This window comes from Saimiri boliviensis, chromosome 1 (genome assembly GCF_048565385.1).
Source record: "Saimiri boliviensis isolate mSaiBol1 chromosome 1, mSaiBol1.pri, whole genome shotgun sequence".
In the NCBI taxonomy this organism is placed as follows: domain Eukaryota; kingdom Metazoa; phylum Chordata; class Mammalia; order Primates; family Cebidae; genus Saimiri; species Saimiri boliviensis.
Window position 1 is genome coordinate 68,543,259 of NC_133449.1, and position 18,061 is coordinate 68,561,319.

Sequence of the window (18,061 nt, forward strand, 5' to 3'; positions counted from 1 at the left end):
TGGCGTGATCTTGGCTCACTGCAGTCTGTACCTCCCAGGTTCAAGTGATTCTCCTTTCTCAGCCTCCTGAGTAGCTGGGATTACAGGCACCTGCCATCATTCCTGGCTAATTTTTATATGTTTGTAGAGACGGGGTTTCACCCATGTTGGCCAGACTGGTCTTGAACTCCGGACATCAGGTGATCTGCCCGCCTCATCCTCCCAAAGTGCTGGGATTACAGGCGTGAGCCACTGCACCCAGCCACATGACCACAATTTTGTACACTCTTTGGCCCACTTCTTGAGACTCTGATATGCATCTTTTTTTTCTTTCTTTTTGAAGTGGAGTCTTGCTCTGTCGCCAGGCTGGAGTGCAGTGGCACCATCTTGGCTCACTGTAGCCTTTACCTCCCAGGTTCAATCGATCCCCATGCCTCAGCCTCCCAAGTAGCTGGGATTGCAGGCATGCGCTACCACACCTGGCTAATTTTTGTATGTTTAGTAGAGACGGATTTTCACCATGTTGGCCAGGCTGGTCTTGAACTTCTGACTTCAGGTAATCTGCCTGCCTTGGCCTCCCAAAGTGCTGGGATTACAGATGTGAACCACCAGGCCCAGCCTGATATGCATGTTTATAGGCATATTGAAGCCTAATGAACTTAATGAACCTGGCACATTTCTCCTGCATCATTAAAGCAGCTCCTAAAATATAATTTGTTTAAGGTACCTGCATTAAATTCCATTATATGGCCAGGTGCAGCGGCTCAAACCTGTAGTCCCAGCACTTTGGGAGGCCAAGGCGGGCAGATCACTTGAGGTCAGGAGTTTAAGACAAGCCTGGCCAACATGGTGAAACCTCGTCTCTACCAAAAAATTAGCCAGGTGTGGTAGCACACGCCTATAGTCCCATCTACTCAGGTAGCTGAGGTGGGAGATTCCCTTGAACTCATGGGGCAGAGGTTGCAGTGAGCTGGACCTCTAGCCTGGGCAACAGAATGAGATCCTATCTCAAAAAAAACAAAAAACAGAAAAACTTCTAGGATACACTAGATGTATGATATATCCTAGTATATTTAACCAATTGCACTTTATTTCAGTATTTACTATTATAAATACCTCAGCAATGAATATGAGCTTTTGAAAATATTCTTTGTAAGATACAGAATTTGGCATGCTTCTAAAAGTGATCTTTATACTGATTAATGTCTATTTTTAACCTTATCATATATTTTTTCTGCCTGCTTTCTTTAGGTATGTTAATAGCTTTTCTAACCTCATAAATTTATTTCTGAATAGAACTTTGTCATTTCATAATATTTGATATGAAATGCTCTCTTATTCTTATTTTCTGGATATTTTAAAATAGAAGTTTCAATTTCTTTTTTAACCAAAAGTTACTTAGGTTATGTTTTCATTGCACTATGACCAGTATGGTCTGTCCAGTCTTTGCTGTAAACGATACTGAAAGGCTTCCTGTGGCCCAGTTTTTTATTCATTTTATAAACGTCCTCTGGAAATTAGCAGTTTCCATGTCACTAAATATTAATCTACAGCATGATTGTTCATGGAAGAATAGTAATATTTATTTAATATCCCCTTTTATGAATATTTACATTGTTACCAATTTTTCACCATATAAATATTCTTGAAGCTAAATTTTTGTTTATATCCTTTACAGTTTCTTTAAGATAACTTCTAAGAGACTATGTGCTAAATCAAATGTATATTTTAAGGTTTTTAATACATATTTTCAAATTGTACTCCAAGAAAGCTATATATATTTTATTTCAATTAATAGTGAATGAGAGTCATTTTCTCTACCATTTCTTCACCCAGCCCAGCACAGCCCAGCCCAAAGATTATAGACAGAGAACATTATTTACTTATTTTTTTTTTGAGATGGAGTTTTGCTGTTGTTTCCCGGGCTGGAGTGCAATGGCACAATCTCGGCTCACCACAACCTTCGCCTCCTGGGTTCCAGCAATTCTCCTGCCTCAGCCTCCCGAGTAGTTGGGATTACAGGCGTGCCACCACACCCGGCTCATTTTGTATTTTTAATATAGACAGGATTTCTCCATGTTGGTCAGGCTGGTCTTGTATCTTCCAGACTGAGGTGGTCCGCCCACCTCAGCCTCCCAAAGTGCTGGGATTATAGACATGAGCCACCATGCCTGGCCAGAGAACCTTATTTTCTGACCCATTTTTATGTATTTGAGATTTGTATTGTTTGTGTCCTTTGCCTTTTAGATTCATTTGTAAGTGTTCTTCATATGTGACATACTAACTTTTTCTAGAAAATCATCTGCAGTTTTAAAGTTTTTCATTAAAGTACAATATGTATATATCTTTTATACTATTTTATCTATATACATTAATTTTAATTGTATGTATTTGTGTTTCTCTTTTTCTTGGTAACTAGCTAGAGGTTGGATGTTTTATTATATTTTCACAGACAATGCTTAGATTTATAAATCTTCTGTTTTCTGTCTATTCTTTAACTTTTGCTTTTATCTTTATTACATTTTCTTGTTTGTTTGTTGGGAGTGGGGGTTTGAGATTGTGTCTCGCTCTGTCACCCAGGCTGGAGTGCAGTGGCGGGATCTCAGCTCACTGCAGCCTCCACCTCCCAGGTTCAAGCGATTCTTCTGCCTCAGCCTCCCTAGTAGCTGGGATTACAGGCGGGTGCCACCATGCTGGCTAATTTTTTGTATATTTAGTAGAGACGTGGTTTCACCATGTTGATCAGGCTGACCTTGAACTCCTGATCTCAGATGATCCACCGCCTTGGCCTCCCAAACTGCTGAGATCACAGGCATGAGCCACCGCGCCCAGCCATTTTCTTGTTTTTCTTAGATTTGCTTTGGTAATATTAAGAGGAACAAATAGTAAAATATTTTAAAATTCTTTTTAAAAAAATAAAGTTCTTGGGCTGTGAGTGTTTCTTCACAATTTGACCGTCACTTTCAACCAGCACAAAAGGGGTGAGGCTAATTATAGTCTTCAGGGAGGCTTTGGCATGTGAAAATATTCCAGTGTCCTCTTTTCTCTTTCTCCAGTTGCCTTGCTTCAGCCTTTGAAGATTACACTGTTTATTGAGAATGCTTTCTAATAAGTGTGTATTTTCCAAGTTAAAAAAAAAAAATGGAGTTGTATGGAGTTTAGCCATAGCTCATAAATCGTCATATTCTCATTATTATTTTGGAGTTATATTTTTCATTATTAAGTTGTTTAAAAAAGTTTTGTTTCACTTTTAGCTTTGTTTGTGTAAATTTTATAAGTATGTTGATATTTTGGTGAGATTTTAAAATGTTCCAAAACCCATTCATGCTGCTTGAAGTTTGATGCGCCACATGGTTGACCAAATGTATCAAACATGTAAAGCGCTGACGATTGTCTTTGAAGTAGAACATCAAAATGATGATTAGCCATGGACCTGGGCGGGATATAGTTTGTCTGGAAAGAGGGTCTCAGAATAAACTCTGAGACTCTTATTTGCTACCAAATCCCAGAATTTGGCACAATGTTTGGCTCCATATAGATGTGTTGAATGAATAAGAAGGGTTGCTTTGTGCCAAAGCTTAGGACCTTGGATTTACCAGTGTTAACAACTGAGGTCTCTGATCATTTTCCGTCTACTCACCCTACCAACCCCAGTTTTAATACCTAGTTCTCATCTATTACACATGGTTATGTCTCATTGTTTGTGTGAGCTGTTTTTTAATGAGGTTTATTTTGGTTTTCTGTCTGCCTTTCCACCACTTTATGTTTACTCTGAGGCTGCAAATGGTAGTATTTTTTTAAGGAAATTAAAGGCCCCACCACAAACACACATTTGAGTAAAGTTATGACATTAATAAAATTAAACATATATCAAGCACATGACTCATGTTAAACCCACTGGGTAAGCGTTTTTTTTGCTCAGTATCTTAAGTGATCCTCACAAAGGCCACCTGCTCAATGGCACAGCTGGAGAATGACAGAATAGAGATTTGTACCTGCAGCCCAGCTCAAAAACTAGTTATAATCACGTCTCAGGAATCTCATAAGCCAGCAACACTAAGCTTTTGCAAACATTAAAAAGTATCTTTATAGTTTCCTCAGTTTATCCAGTCTTTTTCTGTGAACATTTGGTATTTTCCCTCTCTCTTGTTTGCAGTGTAAATGTTTCTTTTCTGTGACACCTTCATTCTTTACAAATGACGGAAAAGTATGTCTAGATCCCAGAATTAATTTACTCTCATTTGTACAAAGTGCAGGATGGCATCATTTTCTATAAATTTTCTATCTGGACTCAGACTCTTTACAGATTTTAAACCTTATGACTGATCAAAGGAGAAATGAAGCAGGAAATTTCATAATGGGTTCGGGAGGATGGCACAGGGCTATATTAAACATTTTTATGGCAAAAGCTGCAAAAATGATGGACTGTGTCAATACATTGGAGGAAAAACAGGCAAACATTTAAAACTTCACATTGTGTCTCTTTATTTTCAGATGTTTTCCTGTATATTAGTTACACATATTCACTTATTAAAATGTGGATAAATGAATAAAAGCCCAAAGTAAAGAAAATAAAATCTAACTCCACCTTGAGAGAGCCTTTGCTGATATTTTACATTATTTATATCTAGAATTTTATTTCTTCATATAAAGTTTTTTCAGACATGACTTACACCATGTATTCAATTTTGCAGTTTGCTTTTTTTCTTTTACATAGCTTTCATTGTGTTTCATTTTAAAATATTTCAAGGACTTTAAACGCAGTTATTTTACCCTTCTTGTCCTCCTTCTACCTTTAAAGTAACTTAGTTAAAAACCCACTTAAATAACAAAATTATAGAGACTGAAAACACAATAGTGGTTTCCAAAGCACAGTAACAGGAGTAAGGGGTGGGTGTGACTGCAGAGGAGTAGAATGATGAGGTCTTTGGTTTCATGGAACAGTTCTGTATCATGGTTGCAGTGCTGCTCATTCTAATCTGTACATAGAATCAAGTTTCAAAGAACTATACACACAGGTTGGAGGAACTGAAAGTCCCAGAGGGAACTAGGGGCCCCAGGAGGAAGTGCCTTAAAGACTGAGAAATACGGTTTGAATGAGGAGTTGGGGGTGCTAGAAAGAGGTTGAAGGTCCTAGAAGTTGAGTGTTGGAAGGTGTGAGATTAGGATCCCAATGAGTGTTGGAAGTCCAAGGAAGGGCTGAGGGTTAGAGAGTGGGCATTCAGAGTTCAAGGAAGAAAGGTGGGGCTAGTAGTGTGTCATTGGGGGTTGGAGGTGACCTCTCCTCCCGTCCCCACTTCCCAGGGCAGGCCTGGAGATAAAGAGGGCAGATGCTCCCAGTCTCGAGAGTCCTGTGTGCTAGTCACTGAGCTGGGTCAGGTAGCAGCTGCTGGCACACTGGGGCTGACTGGCCACTGGGTAGGACATGGCTGTGGAGGTGGCAGGGAGGTGGGCAGCGAGTAGCCTCACAGTGCCTCCTAGACACCCACACCTCTGTTATCCTTCCTTCTGCTGGGTGGAGTGTCTGGGCAGGGCCACCAGGCTGCCCACTGAGGGGATGCCACTGTGCCTCCCCATTCCCTTCCGCCAAATCTGGGCATTAACACCCCAGTCTGTCCCTGTTGCATTTGCCTGTTACATATCTGGTTGAGCTGTGGCTGGGAGGTTCCTGCATACCTGAGGAAGGCTAGGCACCACGCATGCCATCTCCTCCATGTCTGGGCCTGGGGTAAGAGGGCACTTGGTTCCCACATTTCAAGGGCCTCTGGAGTAAAAGCAGGCACCATATGTCTTTGAAGCCAGGATGCAAAGGAGGCGGCCAGATTCCAGGAACCAGAAGGGTCGCCGGTCTATCCACGAAAAAAAAAGCAGTCCCACCTTTGCTTCTACTTTGTTGTGCTTCTCAAACTGCATCTTGCTGGTCCTGAGGAGGTAGCATTAAGGATGGCAGAGGTGGCTGCTGTGACAGTGATAGGGTCTGTTTAAGGGATACTCCGTACTGAGCAAGAGAGAGCAAGGGACTGGGGCACTGGGCTCTCAGGGGCAGGGGAGGTGGAGAGAAAGAGGCCTGGTCCACCACTGGCTAGGAGAAACGTGGAATAGAGGTGGGTGGGGTGGGAACTCTACCATGTCATCACAGCTCCCCTAGCAGACCCAGAGCATCCTCCTCATGCCAGAGGCAGAGCTGGAGAGAGACCAAGATTCAGAGACAGGTAAAGTCTGAGACAGGTAAAGAAGGAAATCAGAGCCAGGTGCCCACAGAGATGCTGCCAGCGATGCCCACACATGCCCAGCACTTTGACTCCTCTGCAAGCTCGTTTTACAGACACAACATTGAGGCCAAGAGAGGTGAAAGAAATATCCCACATTTGATGGCCCAAGCCAAGAGGGTTAGTAGAGGGGAAATGCTGGGCCCCACAATTTCCAAATTCAACTCAGCACCACTCAGGTTGAGAAGGAGGGATTCAGAGGTCATTGAGAAAGACAGGGATGTCCAGGGAGAGAGACGAAAAGAGGCAGAGAGGCATGAGTGGCGTAGGGTGGGGTGGAAGGAGAACAGAGCAGAGGGTACGGGTGCAGTGCCAGAGTCAGAGGTATGGGTGACACCAGCACTGAGGGAAGAAATTAAGAACTATATGCACATACACAAATAGGGTCACATAAAAACTGGTGAGCACCGAGGAGTGTAGGGCTACAGTACTGTGCTGGTGTCAGTGGTCTCGGGCTACAGTTTACATAAGATATCACCACGGGAGGAAGCTGGTTGAAGGGTTCACAGGACTGTATGTGCAGGAACTTCTTGTGATTCTGTATCACTTCAAAATAAAACATTTTTTAAAAACCCACTTTATAGAAACAAAATGGATTTTTTTTTCCTAGAAAGACAGCTGACAAAATGAGATTCTGATTAATGAACGAACTGAATACTAAAATGCAAAGTAAAGAATGATAATGTAAAGCTGGGTGTGGTGGTGCATGCCTGTAGTCCCAGCTACTAGGGAGACTGGGGTTGGAGGATTGCTTGAGCCCAGGAATTTGAGTCCATTCTGGTTAATATAGCAAGACCCCAGTCTCTTAGAGAAAAAATAAAAATAAAAAGAATAATAAAGTGGAAACCGAGAAACCTGGCTTCTGATCCTACCTCTGGCTAGTCTCTTTAACTTTTAAGCTTCATTTTCTTTTTTTTTTTTTTTTTTTTTTTTGAGACGGAGTTTCGCTCTTGTTACCCAGGCTGGAGTGCAATGGCGCGATCTCGGCTCACCGCAACCTCCGCCTCCCGGGCTCAGGCAATTCTCCTGCCTCAGCCTCCTAAGTAGCTGGGATTACAGGCACGCGCCACCACGCCCAGCTAATTTTTTGTATTTTTAGTAGAGACGGGGTTTCACCATGTTGACCAGGATGGCCTCGATCTCTCGACCTCGTGATCCACCTGCCTCGGCCTCCCAAAGTGCTGGGATTACAGGCTTGAGCCACCGCGCCCGGCCTAAGCTTCATTTTCTTTTAAGGGAAATAAGAAAATTGTGCCAGAAAATTGAGACCACATCAAGCTCTGCTATTCCATAGGGTGTATAGGTTTCTGTAAACCTGCATTTTGCTGAATATAGAATTAGTATGTTAAATATAGTACAGAGATTAGGGCTTGTCTAATCTTGCAATAGGCAAGAAGTCTATTTCTGCCCCTTTATATGTGTCTGCCTATTACTATATTAGACATCTTGGTGATATAATAGGACTTAGTCCTTAAAGGACCTGAAGAGGGTAATAGATACATAGGAAGTACCTATATGCATACTAGATTACAAAACAGACAGTGTTATGTTTGTTTATGTGCTAAAATGTGTGATATGGACAATACCTCCTCTAGACATTCTGAAAGAGATCACTGTAGACTGCAGTATATCCAAGGAAGAAGTGCTATTCAGAAATAGAATACCCTGGTTTTATCATTAATTGCATCTCATAATATGTTATAAGGACCAGGTTGAATATCTCATGGACACTCTGTTACACTGGGCCACAGCCACTCATCCGCCTATATTCTAGGTTTAGATTTGCTCTGTAGTTTGAGCTGTTTCATTAATAGAGGGTAAACTTACCTAGATTTACTTGATGTTTTCGCTTTTCTCTTTTTTTCTCTCCTGACTCCTCCTTTTCTTCCAACCAAACTCCAGCTGAAAAAAGGAAGGGTGGGCAGACTGTGGACTCTGGCCTCCCGCTTCTAAGCGTGTCTGATCCTTTCATTCCTCTTCAAGTACCTGATGCACCAGGTAGGTAAATAGAACTGTTTTGAGGTTAAGCAGCTTGATTTGCATGTCCCAGGCCCTGTGGAAAGTTCTGCCTTAAACACCCCATGAAAAGGATTTGAATTCCAAGCCCTAATAATAGGCTGCTATTGTATATTTTTACTGTGTCTCAGAAAGAGGGGTAAACTTGTCTTGAAGGGTACCAGCCCTTAGCAAAGATAAAATCAGTTCAGGTTATACTAAATTGATTTCCATATTATATAAGTGTTCAGTTTTTTCACCCTTGATTGTGTTAATGGTGATGTGAGGGGCCTGTATATTGGAAAGAACATTAGTCCAATATGATTATAACAATGGTGGGGGAGCCTGTAAGCGCATGGTAAAGTGAACAAAATATCAATAGTGGCGATCGTATGATAATGCGATTGTGGGTGACTTCTGTTTTGTTCTTTAATGTATTTTTATTTTATAATATAAAAACATAATAATAATTAGGAAATGTGATAATAGGGAATGTGAATCAGGAGACCTGGGTTCCCTTCCAGGCTCTGCCACTCCCTGAAAACCTCTGGGCTTGACTCTTCATCAGTGAAGTGCATCGGACTGCAGGAATTTGAATATCTCTTGCAGTCTACCATATTTTAATTTTAAGTATCAGTCTTAAATTAGAAAGTGGTTGGTGTGTTCTGATGGAAAGAACTTTTGGAACAGTGATTGGATGCTCCCCATTTGGAGTTGAAGTTGCCAAAACTTTTCCTTCCTACCTTCCTCCCCTAGTCTTTTTGGTGGGGGTAGTGGCGTGGGGAAGAGAATCCGCCCTTTCTCTTATCTATCAGCCTGTTCCCAAAAGCAAATGGTTCCAGCTCCTTAGAAGCAGTTGACAGTTGTTTTGCTTCTGATCATTTTTCCTTTTTCCCAGTGTTGTCCCTGCCAACTCTTAACCTTGAGCTGATTTTTTTTTTTCTCTCCCAGTATGTTAAAGGTATTTGATTGCTTGCTTCAAGATTGAAAGTGACTGTGATGTTCATATCCTTTACTATGTCTGCCCACCGTCACTTACTAAGACAGACTGCAGCTACGGTACCAAGGCAGTTTTTATTTTGTATTTTTAGACAGATTTGTTTAGCCCTCTAAGGAGAAGCAAACACTTGACTTGATCAGGTGGTACTGTGTAACTGTATCTTACTGGACCTAGATATAGCTTAAACATATTGCAAACTACTAAGGAATGATTCAGTGCAGTGTAGTTAAAAGGGAAGAAAGGAATGAAATAGAGGTGCTTTTTCCCTTTACACTTTTCAGGTATGCCTGGCAATACTTGGACAAGTTCATTTTGAACAGAAGGTTAGAAAAGTTGGGCTGTAAACTCCAGCTGGGGCTCTCTGTTTTCTTTTCCTCCCTGTTTTGGTAATCGTGGGATCAGACAAGGGAAAGAGGTGATGGAGGCATTCTCCTTTTGATACCCCTTTGGGTTCTTGCTTTGCTGTTGCTTAGGTAGCCCATGGGCTGCAGAAGCCAGGAAGAAGGCTCCTTTGCACAGGGCAGTTACAGGCCCTCAGGCAAATAACTGTCCTGTGCAGCTGTCACAGGAATCCTCTGGATCAGGGTTGAAGAGCCAGGCACACGCCTAGGTGGCTCAGGTTGTAAAAATGCATCTGAGGCCACCAGAGCCAGCAGGCTGCCATCCTGCTTTCCTTCTTGTCATCTTTCCTGTCTCTTGGTCCTCCATGCTTCTCTCATCCTGGTGGAGTCCTGCTGAAATGTTGCTGGCATATGCTTTAATACCAGTTAAGCCAGGACCTCTCGAGTTTCAGTGGAAAGAACAACTAAAATGAGACATTTTAATAGAGAACTCCAGGAGTGTCTTATTTACTTTCTGATCTGTCAGGCCAGACTCATCTGTTGAAAACATAAGTTAGACAATTAACTCTTCTGTGCTTTGGTGAATTTTTATATCACTGAGGGGGCATAAAATCCAGGCTGCTTACTGCGACCTGCAAGGCCCTAAGTGATGTGGCCATTGGCTACCCCTCTAATCTCAGCTGATAGCACTCTTCCCCACCAGCTTGTCTTTCCTCCAGCAAGCTAAGCTTGTTCCCACCCCATGGTCTTTACAATCGCTGGTGCTCAGCTTGGAAAACCTTCCCTTCAGCTCTGTTTCCTTGTGTCATTCAACATTTGAATCTCAGCTTAAATGTCTTCTCAGAAAGGCCCAGTGTAGTCCCACTGGCACTCGTAGTCACATCCCCTGGCACTTTTTCTTCATAGACCTTATCAGGACATAGTCTGTCTTTCCTCATCTTATTACTCTCTGAGGGAGGGACCTCATCTGTCTTATTTGCCACCTTTGTCAGCTGTACCAAGGACACTGCCTGCATTCACTCAGTGAGTATTTACAGATCAGACAAATGAATGAAATAAAACCAGAGGCTGGAAGCCTTTAGGTGGCCCCATTACCCTCCATTTCTGTCCCAGCTCCCAAGCACCAGATGACTGGTTCCATAGCCTTCTATCTGCACCTCTGCCAACTCCCAGCCAGTCCCCCTACACCCATTCTTTAAGGGTGAATAAAGGAAGACACAGCTCCCAATGTCATGCAGCTGCCAGCCCCGGGGCTGATGAGAGTAGTAGCTAGGCTCAGCAGGTCCTTCAGCCCATCCTTTCACAATGCCCTGAAGAATTGTGCTAAGTATGTTATATTACCACGGTGGCTTTGACTATTCTACTTACTTTAACATTCAACCTTTAGCATATTCAGTTACACAGCTCCTTTATCAAGGCTGCTGCATCCTTTTTTTACATTTTTAAATATTGAATGAGGAAAGGGCTCAGAGTTCAGCGTCTCTCTGGAACCGGGGGAAGCTACAAGTTTGGTTTTACCCCGCAAAAAGCAAGCAGTCCGTCGCACCTCCAGCCCGCTATGGACACCAGTCAGGTTTTTTGCCTGTTTTTCTTTCTTTGTTTTGCATACACGCTCATCTTCTGCTCTTAGGCATACTGATGATAAGACTCATGGAAGGCCGGGTGCGGGGGCTCACGCCTGTCATCTCAGCACTTTGGGAGGTCGAGGCAGGTGGATCACCTGAGATCAGAAGTTTGATACCAGCCTGACCAATATGATGAAATCCTGTCTGTACTAAAAATACAAAAATTAGCTGGGAATGGTGGTGTGTACTGGTAGTCCTGGCTACTTGGAAGGCTGAGACAGGAGAACTGAATGAACCCGGGAGGCAGAATTTGCAGTGAGCTGAGATCGTGCTATTGCACTCTAGCCTGGGCGACAGAGCAAGACTGTATCTCAAAAAAAAAGAAGGATTGGCTGGGCGTGGTGGCTCATGCCTGTAATCCCAGTACTCTGGGAGATCAAGACGGGTGGATCATCTGAGGTCAGGAGTTTGAGGCCAACCTAACCAACATGGTAAGACCCTGTCTCTACTAAAAATACAAAAATTAGCTGGGCATGGTGGTGTGTGCCTGTAGTCCCAGCTACTAGGAAGGCTGAGGCATAAGAATTGCTTGAACTTGGGAGGTGAAGACTGCAATGAGCTGAGATCGTGCCACTGTACTTCAGCCTGGGCAACACAGCAAGACTCTGTCTCAAAAAAAAAAAAAAAAAAAAAAAAAAAAGAATGGAATCTCAGTCTCCTGAAGACCATGCCTTTCATTGATTTTTTTTAACATTTTTATTTTATACTTTTAAAATGATTTCACATACAAGTATTTTTGATTTTATAGACACTGGGAAGTGGTAGGTGGTAGATAATGTCAAGTAACACCTTCATTGTGTGCATGAGGAGGTGAGGCCTTACTGTTGTTCTGACTGTGCTCAGCCACACATTCCTTCTCACTGTCCACACTCCCTAAACAGTGAATGTTTCGTTTATCTTTCCTAGATCAATAAAGCCTTTGACCAGAGAGCTAAATTTAAGGATTCAGGAAATATAAAAATAGATTTGAAACTGTAAGACCTGGGTTCTAGCCATTAGTGGCTAGGTGATGGCGGTCAAATCACTTAAATTATGGGTTCTTATCCTTAAAATTGGCAATATTAAAGCCTACCTTACAGGTGGTCCCAAGGTTCAGATGAAATTACATATTTGAAATTTCTCTGTGAATTTTAAATTGCTATAAAGATGGGAAATGTGTTTCAACTTTGGTTTTATATCCTTATTCCTAATATTCCCAATGGGGCAGTCCTATAGTTATCATAAAGTGATGTTTTTCTCTTGTTGAAATTAAACTTGCTCTTATGACCTTTAATTTTTGTACAACTGAGAGCCATTAAAATAGATTTCCTGAATACAGTGATTGTCAAACTATGGATAAAGGGCACTGGATAATTGTAAGTTAGTTCGTCGGTTCATTTTAAGGAGAATTTTTATTTTTACTTTTATTTTTTTTCTTGTATGCCTGCATTTTTATTTTTCAAAGCAGTATAAAACAAATTTTCTTAGGAAGTCTGGAATATGAAAACCATGAACATTTGTATGCTTACAAATCTGCCAAATGATGCATGGCCAGTGATTCTCAGAGTATTTCATTGATACTCAGATGCTGCTTGTCCATTTATTTGCCTTCTGTATGCATTAGGAAACAGATAAGTAGTACCAATGTTTTAAAATATGGTAGAAAAGAAGCTGGGCCAGGCTCAGGCCTATAGACTCAGTGCTTTGAGGCGGCCACAGCAAAAGGATCATATGAGCCCAGGAGTTTGAGGCTGCAATGAGCTATGATCACACCACTGCACTCCAGCCTGGATGTGACAGAGTAAGACCCTGTCTCTTTAAAAAAGAGAGAGAAAGTGTGTGTGTGTGTGTGTGTGTGTGTGTGTGTGTGTACACAGACATATGTTAGATTAAGGAATTTTCTCTGAAAATTGGGGAAAATATTTTTAAATCATTCTTTTAAATTGTAATAAAATGTACATAATGAGATTTACCATTTTAGCCATTTCTAAGTGTACAGTGCAGTGGCATTAAGTACACTCTCATTGTTTTGCAACCATCACTACCATCCATCCACCCACCTTTTTTCATCTTGCAAAACTGATACTCTGTACCCATTAAACAACAACTCTTTATTTCCCCTTCTCCCCAACCCTTGGCAACCACCACTCTCCTTTCTGCGTCTATGAATTTGACTACTCCAGGAACCACATATAAGTGGAATCATACAGCATTTGTCCTTTTGTGACTGGCTTATTTCACTTAGCATCATATCCTCAAGATTCATCCATGTTGTAGCATGTATCAGAATTGTCTTCCTTTCTTGGGCTCAGTGATACTGTATTGTGTGTATATACTGCATTTTCTTTCTTCTTTCATCTGTGAATGGACACTTGGGTTGCTTCCATCTTTGGTCTTTTGTGAGTAATGCCGCTGTGAACATTGATTGTATAAATATCTATTCCAGATCCTGCTTTCAATTCTCTTGGGTATATACCCAGAAATTGAATTGCTGGACCATATGCAAATTCTATTTTTAACCTTTTGAGGACCACTATACTGTTTTCAATAGAGGTTGCATCTTTTTACATTCCCACCAGCAATGCACAAGGATTTGAGGAAACGATTTTTGTAACAACTCGTCAGTACTGATCTCGGTGTTTCACAAGACTAAGCAAGAAGGCATTCGTTGCCCCATCAGTGCTGCTTCTTAGAATTAGAAACTTTTTTTTTAAAGTACCTCTTGGTTTATGGCACTTCATCATCTCTTGAGAAGTTAAGCAAGAGAAGCTGTGTTTTCTCAGTGGTTTGTCAAGACAGGAATTCTTACAACTTTTTGCCTGGCATCTCCCTTATTTCCAACTGCAGTCTTGTGATGCTGAGAAGTCCAAAGGTGATCGTAATATGTGTTTTTACTCTGGAAAGCTTGTCTTTCTGCAGATTTAATTCTCTGAAATGAACTTGGAATGGGGCATCATATTTGACTTTTGCTTCCAACTTGCAGATGTCACAAATGGTTTCTCAATGCTAAGAACTCTTTTAAAGTGGCTAGATTTTATTTTATTTTATTTCATTTTTTAGGGTGACCAGAGTTTTAAAATACCATCTCTCATCAGGAGACATCAGGGCTTACACCCTAAGTCAGACAGAACATAGATTTCCAAAGCCACAAGGTGGGAGCAACTGTGTCCTCTTTTTTGGTGAGGCTCATATTCAGCTCTTCCATGTTTGCCAGTTCAGCCTGCTCCACTCCTCCCATTCATATTCCTAATTAGAGTCAGAGTGGGCCTTGAGAAAGCCCTTTGTTTAAGCCTGTATACGTAGATACCTGTCCTCCCCCTCCGCTCCCCCTTTTTTTTTGACGGAGTTTTACTCTGTCACTCAGGCTGGAGTGCAGTGGCATGATCTCGGCTCACTGCAACCTCCACCTCCTGGGTTCAAGTGATTCTTCTGCCTCAGCCTCCTGAGTAGCTGGGATTGCAGGCACGCACCACCACAACTGGCTAATTTTTGTATTTTTAGTAGAGACAGGATTTCACCATGATGACCCGGCTGGTCTCAAACTCCTGACCTCAGGTGATCCACCTGCCTCAACCTCCCAAAGTGCTGGGATTACAGGGATGGGCCCCACAGCTGACTTCTCTTTTGATATTTTAAAAGAGAGGGGCCGGACATGATGGCTCACTCCTGTAATCCAGCACTTTGGGAGGCTGAGGCGGGTGGATCGCTTGAGGCCAGGAGTTTGAGACCAGCCTGGGCAACATATAAGGACCCCATTTCTTTGAAAAGAAAAAAAGTTTTAAGTTAGCTAGGTGCGGTGGCATGTACCTGTAGTTCCCGTTACTTGGAGGCCGAGGTAAGAGTTCTGGGATTACAAGCGTGAGCCACTGCGCCTGGCCAGTTTATCTTCATTTTGTCAATAAGAGAACTTCAATCTAGAGAGAGTAAGAGATTTGCCCAAAGTGCTACACAGACAGTGCAGAAGCAGGTCTCCTGTCACTCAGGACCTTGTCTACCTCTCTGTTAGACCATCCTGCCTCCTCCCCACCTTTCACTTAATTCTAACAGTTCTGCATATTCTGTTCTCATTCAAGGCATTTGAGTAAAATATGGAACTTGACCCATATTCACTACTGTAATCACAGGCACCTGTGGCTTGGTGAACCTCCTCCCCAGCCCCCCAGCCTATCTAGTCCTCTTACTTAAAAGAGAAGTTAATCCCCTTTTATGTACCATATACTTTATTTATACACATGCATTAATTCTGATAAGTATACCCTTTTAATTCCAGCAGCACTTTAAAGCAGTTCTTAATCTTCTATGTACAGGTGAGAAAATTGCTTAGAAAAATCAGGCAACTTAAATTCAGGCTCTTTTACTCTTTATTTTTTGGGTTTTGGCAGGCCCCCGCTACAATTCCAAAAATGTATAGTATCACAATAAAAGGTAAAAATAAATCAATAAAATGATACCCTCTATCATTTTGTAAATAACATCAACTTACAGTCTAGATTTAGGGGATACATGTGCATGTTTGTTACTTAGGTACATAGCATGATGCTGAGGTTTGGGGTACAATTGATCCCGTCATCCAGGTGCTGAATATAGTACCCAATAGTTATTCAGCCTTTGCCCCCACCCCCTACCACACACACACGTTTAGAGTCTGGAGTCAGTTCTAAATATGTCAGAGTAAGCCTAAAAACTAATGCAAAACTGGACCATTTTCTTCTCTTCAGAATTGTCCACAGCTTTTCACATAATACTGGAATATGATGGGGTTATAGGCTTGTGATTCTAACACAAGGATGGAACAACTCTTCTGAAACATTTCTTAAGAGGATTAAATCATTAATAAAATATAATTGATGAATAATTTGGGGCTTTTATTGGTCTGTCCTCTTAAATAATTGAGAATAACAATGTGAGTCTTTGTACATTTCAGGCATGAACTGTCCCAAAAGATGAGTTTTGCCTTTGCATCCAGAGAAGCCACTTATCATAACTCATGGGGAAAAAAGATCTTTGTTCATTAGACATCACTAAGTCACCATATGCTGATGTGGTGCTTGAGTGATGTTTTTGGATCTGAAGGAACACTTCCACAGCTTCCTATATTCACCACTCTCTTCTCTGCGCTGTTCTTCTCCATGCCCCATCATGATACTTGGCTTCAGTGTGTTTCTATTAAACAATAAGGGAAAGGACAGAATTTATAAAATGAAGGGTATCCAGCCCAGCCTTGATGCAGATGGAAGGCCTCCAGGCTCCTTGATTTATAGACTGTCGGCTCCTATAGCCTTTCTTGTGCCTCCCATTATATCCTTTTCTCACGTTCTTCATTTACAAGGACCAAAAATGTCCAATAATAGCTTTAGATGTAACTTCTTCTCAGAGTCCCTACATTTTAAAGCAATCAAAACTTTAGTTAAACCAGAAGAATGAATCTAATGTGGTCAAATAGCTGAGTCTTAGTATCAGCTAGCTCTCTTGCCTACTTGCTATGAGACCTTTGGCAAGTTATTTTAACCTTCTGGAGCTGGTTTCTTCATTCATAAATGAGAAGGCAGTTAGATAAGATAGGAGGTTCTTTTCCAGTGCTAACCTGTCTGATAACATTACCATTATGCCTGGGACCATGTTTATGTGAAGACTCATATTCTTGTTTTGATGAAGATAGGCAGACCCCTAGACAGATATAGAGAGAACTTCAAAGACAAGTCCAGGCTCTACCATGTCCAATCATGCCTGTAATCTCAGCAACTCAGGAGCCTGAGGCAGGAGGATTACTTGAGGTCAGGAGTTCAAGATCGGCCTAGGCAACATAGCAAGATGCCCATCTCTACTAAAATGAAAAAAATTTTTTAAAATTAGCTTGGCATGGTGGTGCATGCCTGTACCTATAGCTACTCAGAAGGTGCGGCAGGAGGATCTCTTGAGCCCAGGAGTTCGAGGCTGCAGTGCTGGGTGACAGAGCACTATCCTGTTTCAAAAAAAAAAAAAAAAAAAAATACGCAGGCGCAGTGACTCACACGTGTAATCCAGCACTTTGGGAGAGCAAGGCAGGTGGATCACCTGAGGTCAGGCGTTCAAGACCAGCCTGGCCATCATAGTGAAACCCCATCTCTACTAAAAATACAAAAATTAGCCAGTTATATTGGTGCACACCTGTAATCTCAGTTACCTGGGAGACTGAGGCAGGAGAATTGGTTGAATCTGGGAGGCGGAGGTTGCAATGAGCCAAGATCGGTGGGCCATTGCACTCCAGCCTGGGCAACAAGAGTTAAACTCCATCTCAAAAAAAGGAATTAGATGCTTCTTCAACTCCTGTTCTTCTCACCTCCCCAGTCAAGCCAAAAGGCATAGATGTGACAGGGTGTCTATGGGGAAACCAAGAACTGGGATTCAAAGGTTTGTAAGACCCTTCCCTGCCTTCAGTCATGTTTAAGGGCTGCAAGAGAATCGAGTGCAGGATGCTCCAGAAGGTTCCTGATGCGGCAGGAAGGTGGGGAAAGGCTTAGAAGAGACAAGTACAAAAACACAGGGGGAGGTATCTCCATTTTACAGATGAGGAGATAATGTCGGAGGTTAAGGAACTGTGCCAGGGTCACAACATGTCACCGTAGAGGCTAGAATTCAGACTCTGAATGAATTTTAGCCTGAGGTTTTGCATCAAGATAAACCGCTGTATGAAAGACAAGTAATTTGGGGTCTTTACTTTTTATCCATTGCTTTACAAGATTGCAAATATATGAATGCTAAGTTAAAAGAAGCAAGTAATTTCATTTTTTTTAAGTGACAGATTTTTGAGGAGAGAGGAATGAAGCAAAAACTAATGTTTGGAACAATGCAAAGTTAGACTTTTTAGGAAAACCATCTTATTTTTACCAGTAA

The 18,061-nt window shown here is 41.8% G+C and overlaps 1 protein-coding gene across 10 annotated transcripts in view; it reads left to right on the forward strand.

Moving 5' to 3' along the window:
• Positions 1-18,061, forward strand: part of AAK1 (AP2 associated kinase 1) — a 191,059-nt gene that overhangs the window by 145,578 nt on the left and 27,420 nt on the right. For 7 of the 10 annotated variants that reach the window (XM_074398698.1, XM_074398693.1, XM_074398703.1 and 4 more), the window contains exon 17: positions 8,151-8,246. The exons of the other annotated variants lie outside the window; for them this stretch is intronic. In XM_074398698.1, the coding sequence (XP_074254799.1) occupies positions 8,151-8,246 (96 nt within the window). The remainder of the gene's footprint in view (positions 1-8,150; positions 8,247-18,061) is intronic. 10 annotated transcript variants of the gene reach the window in all.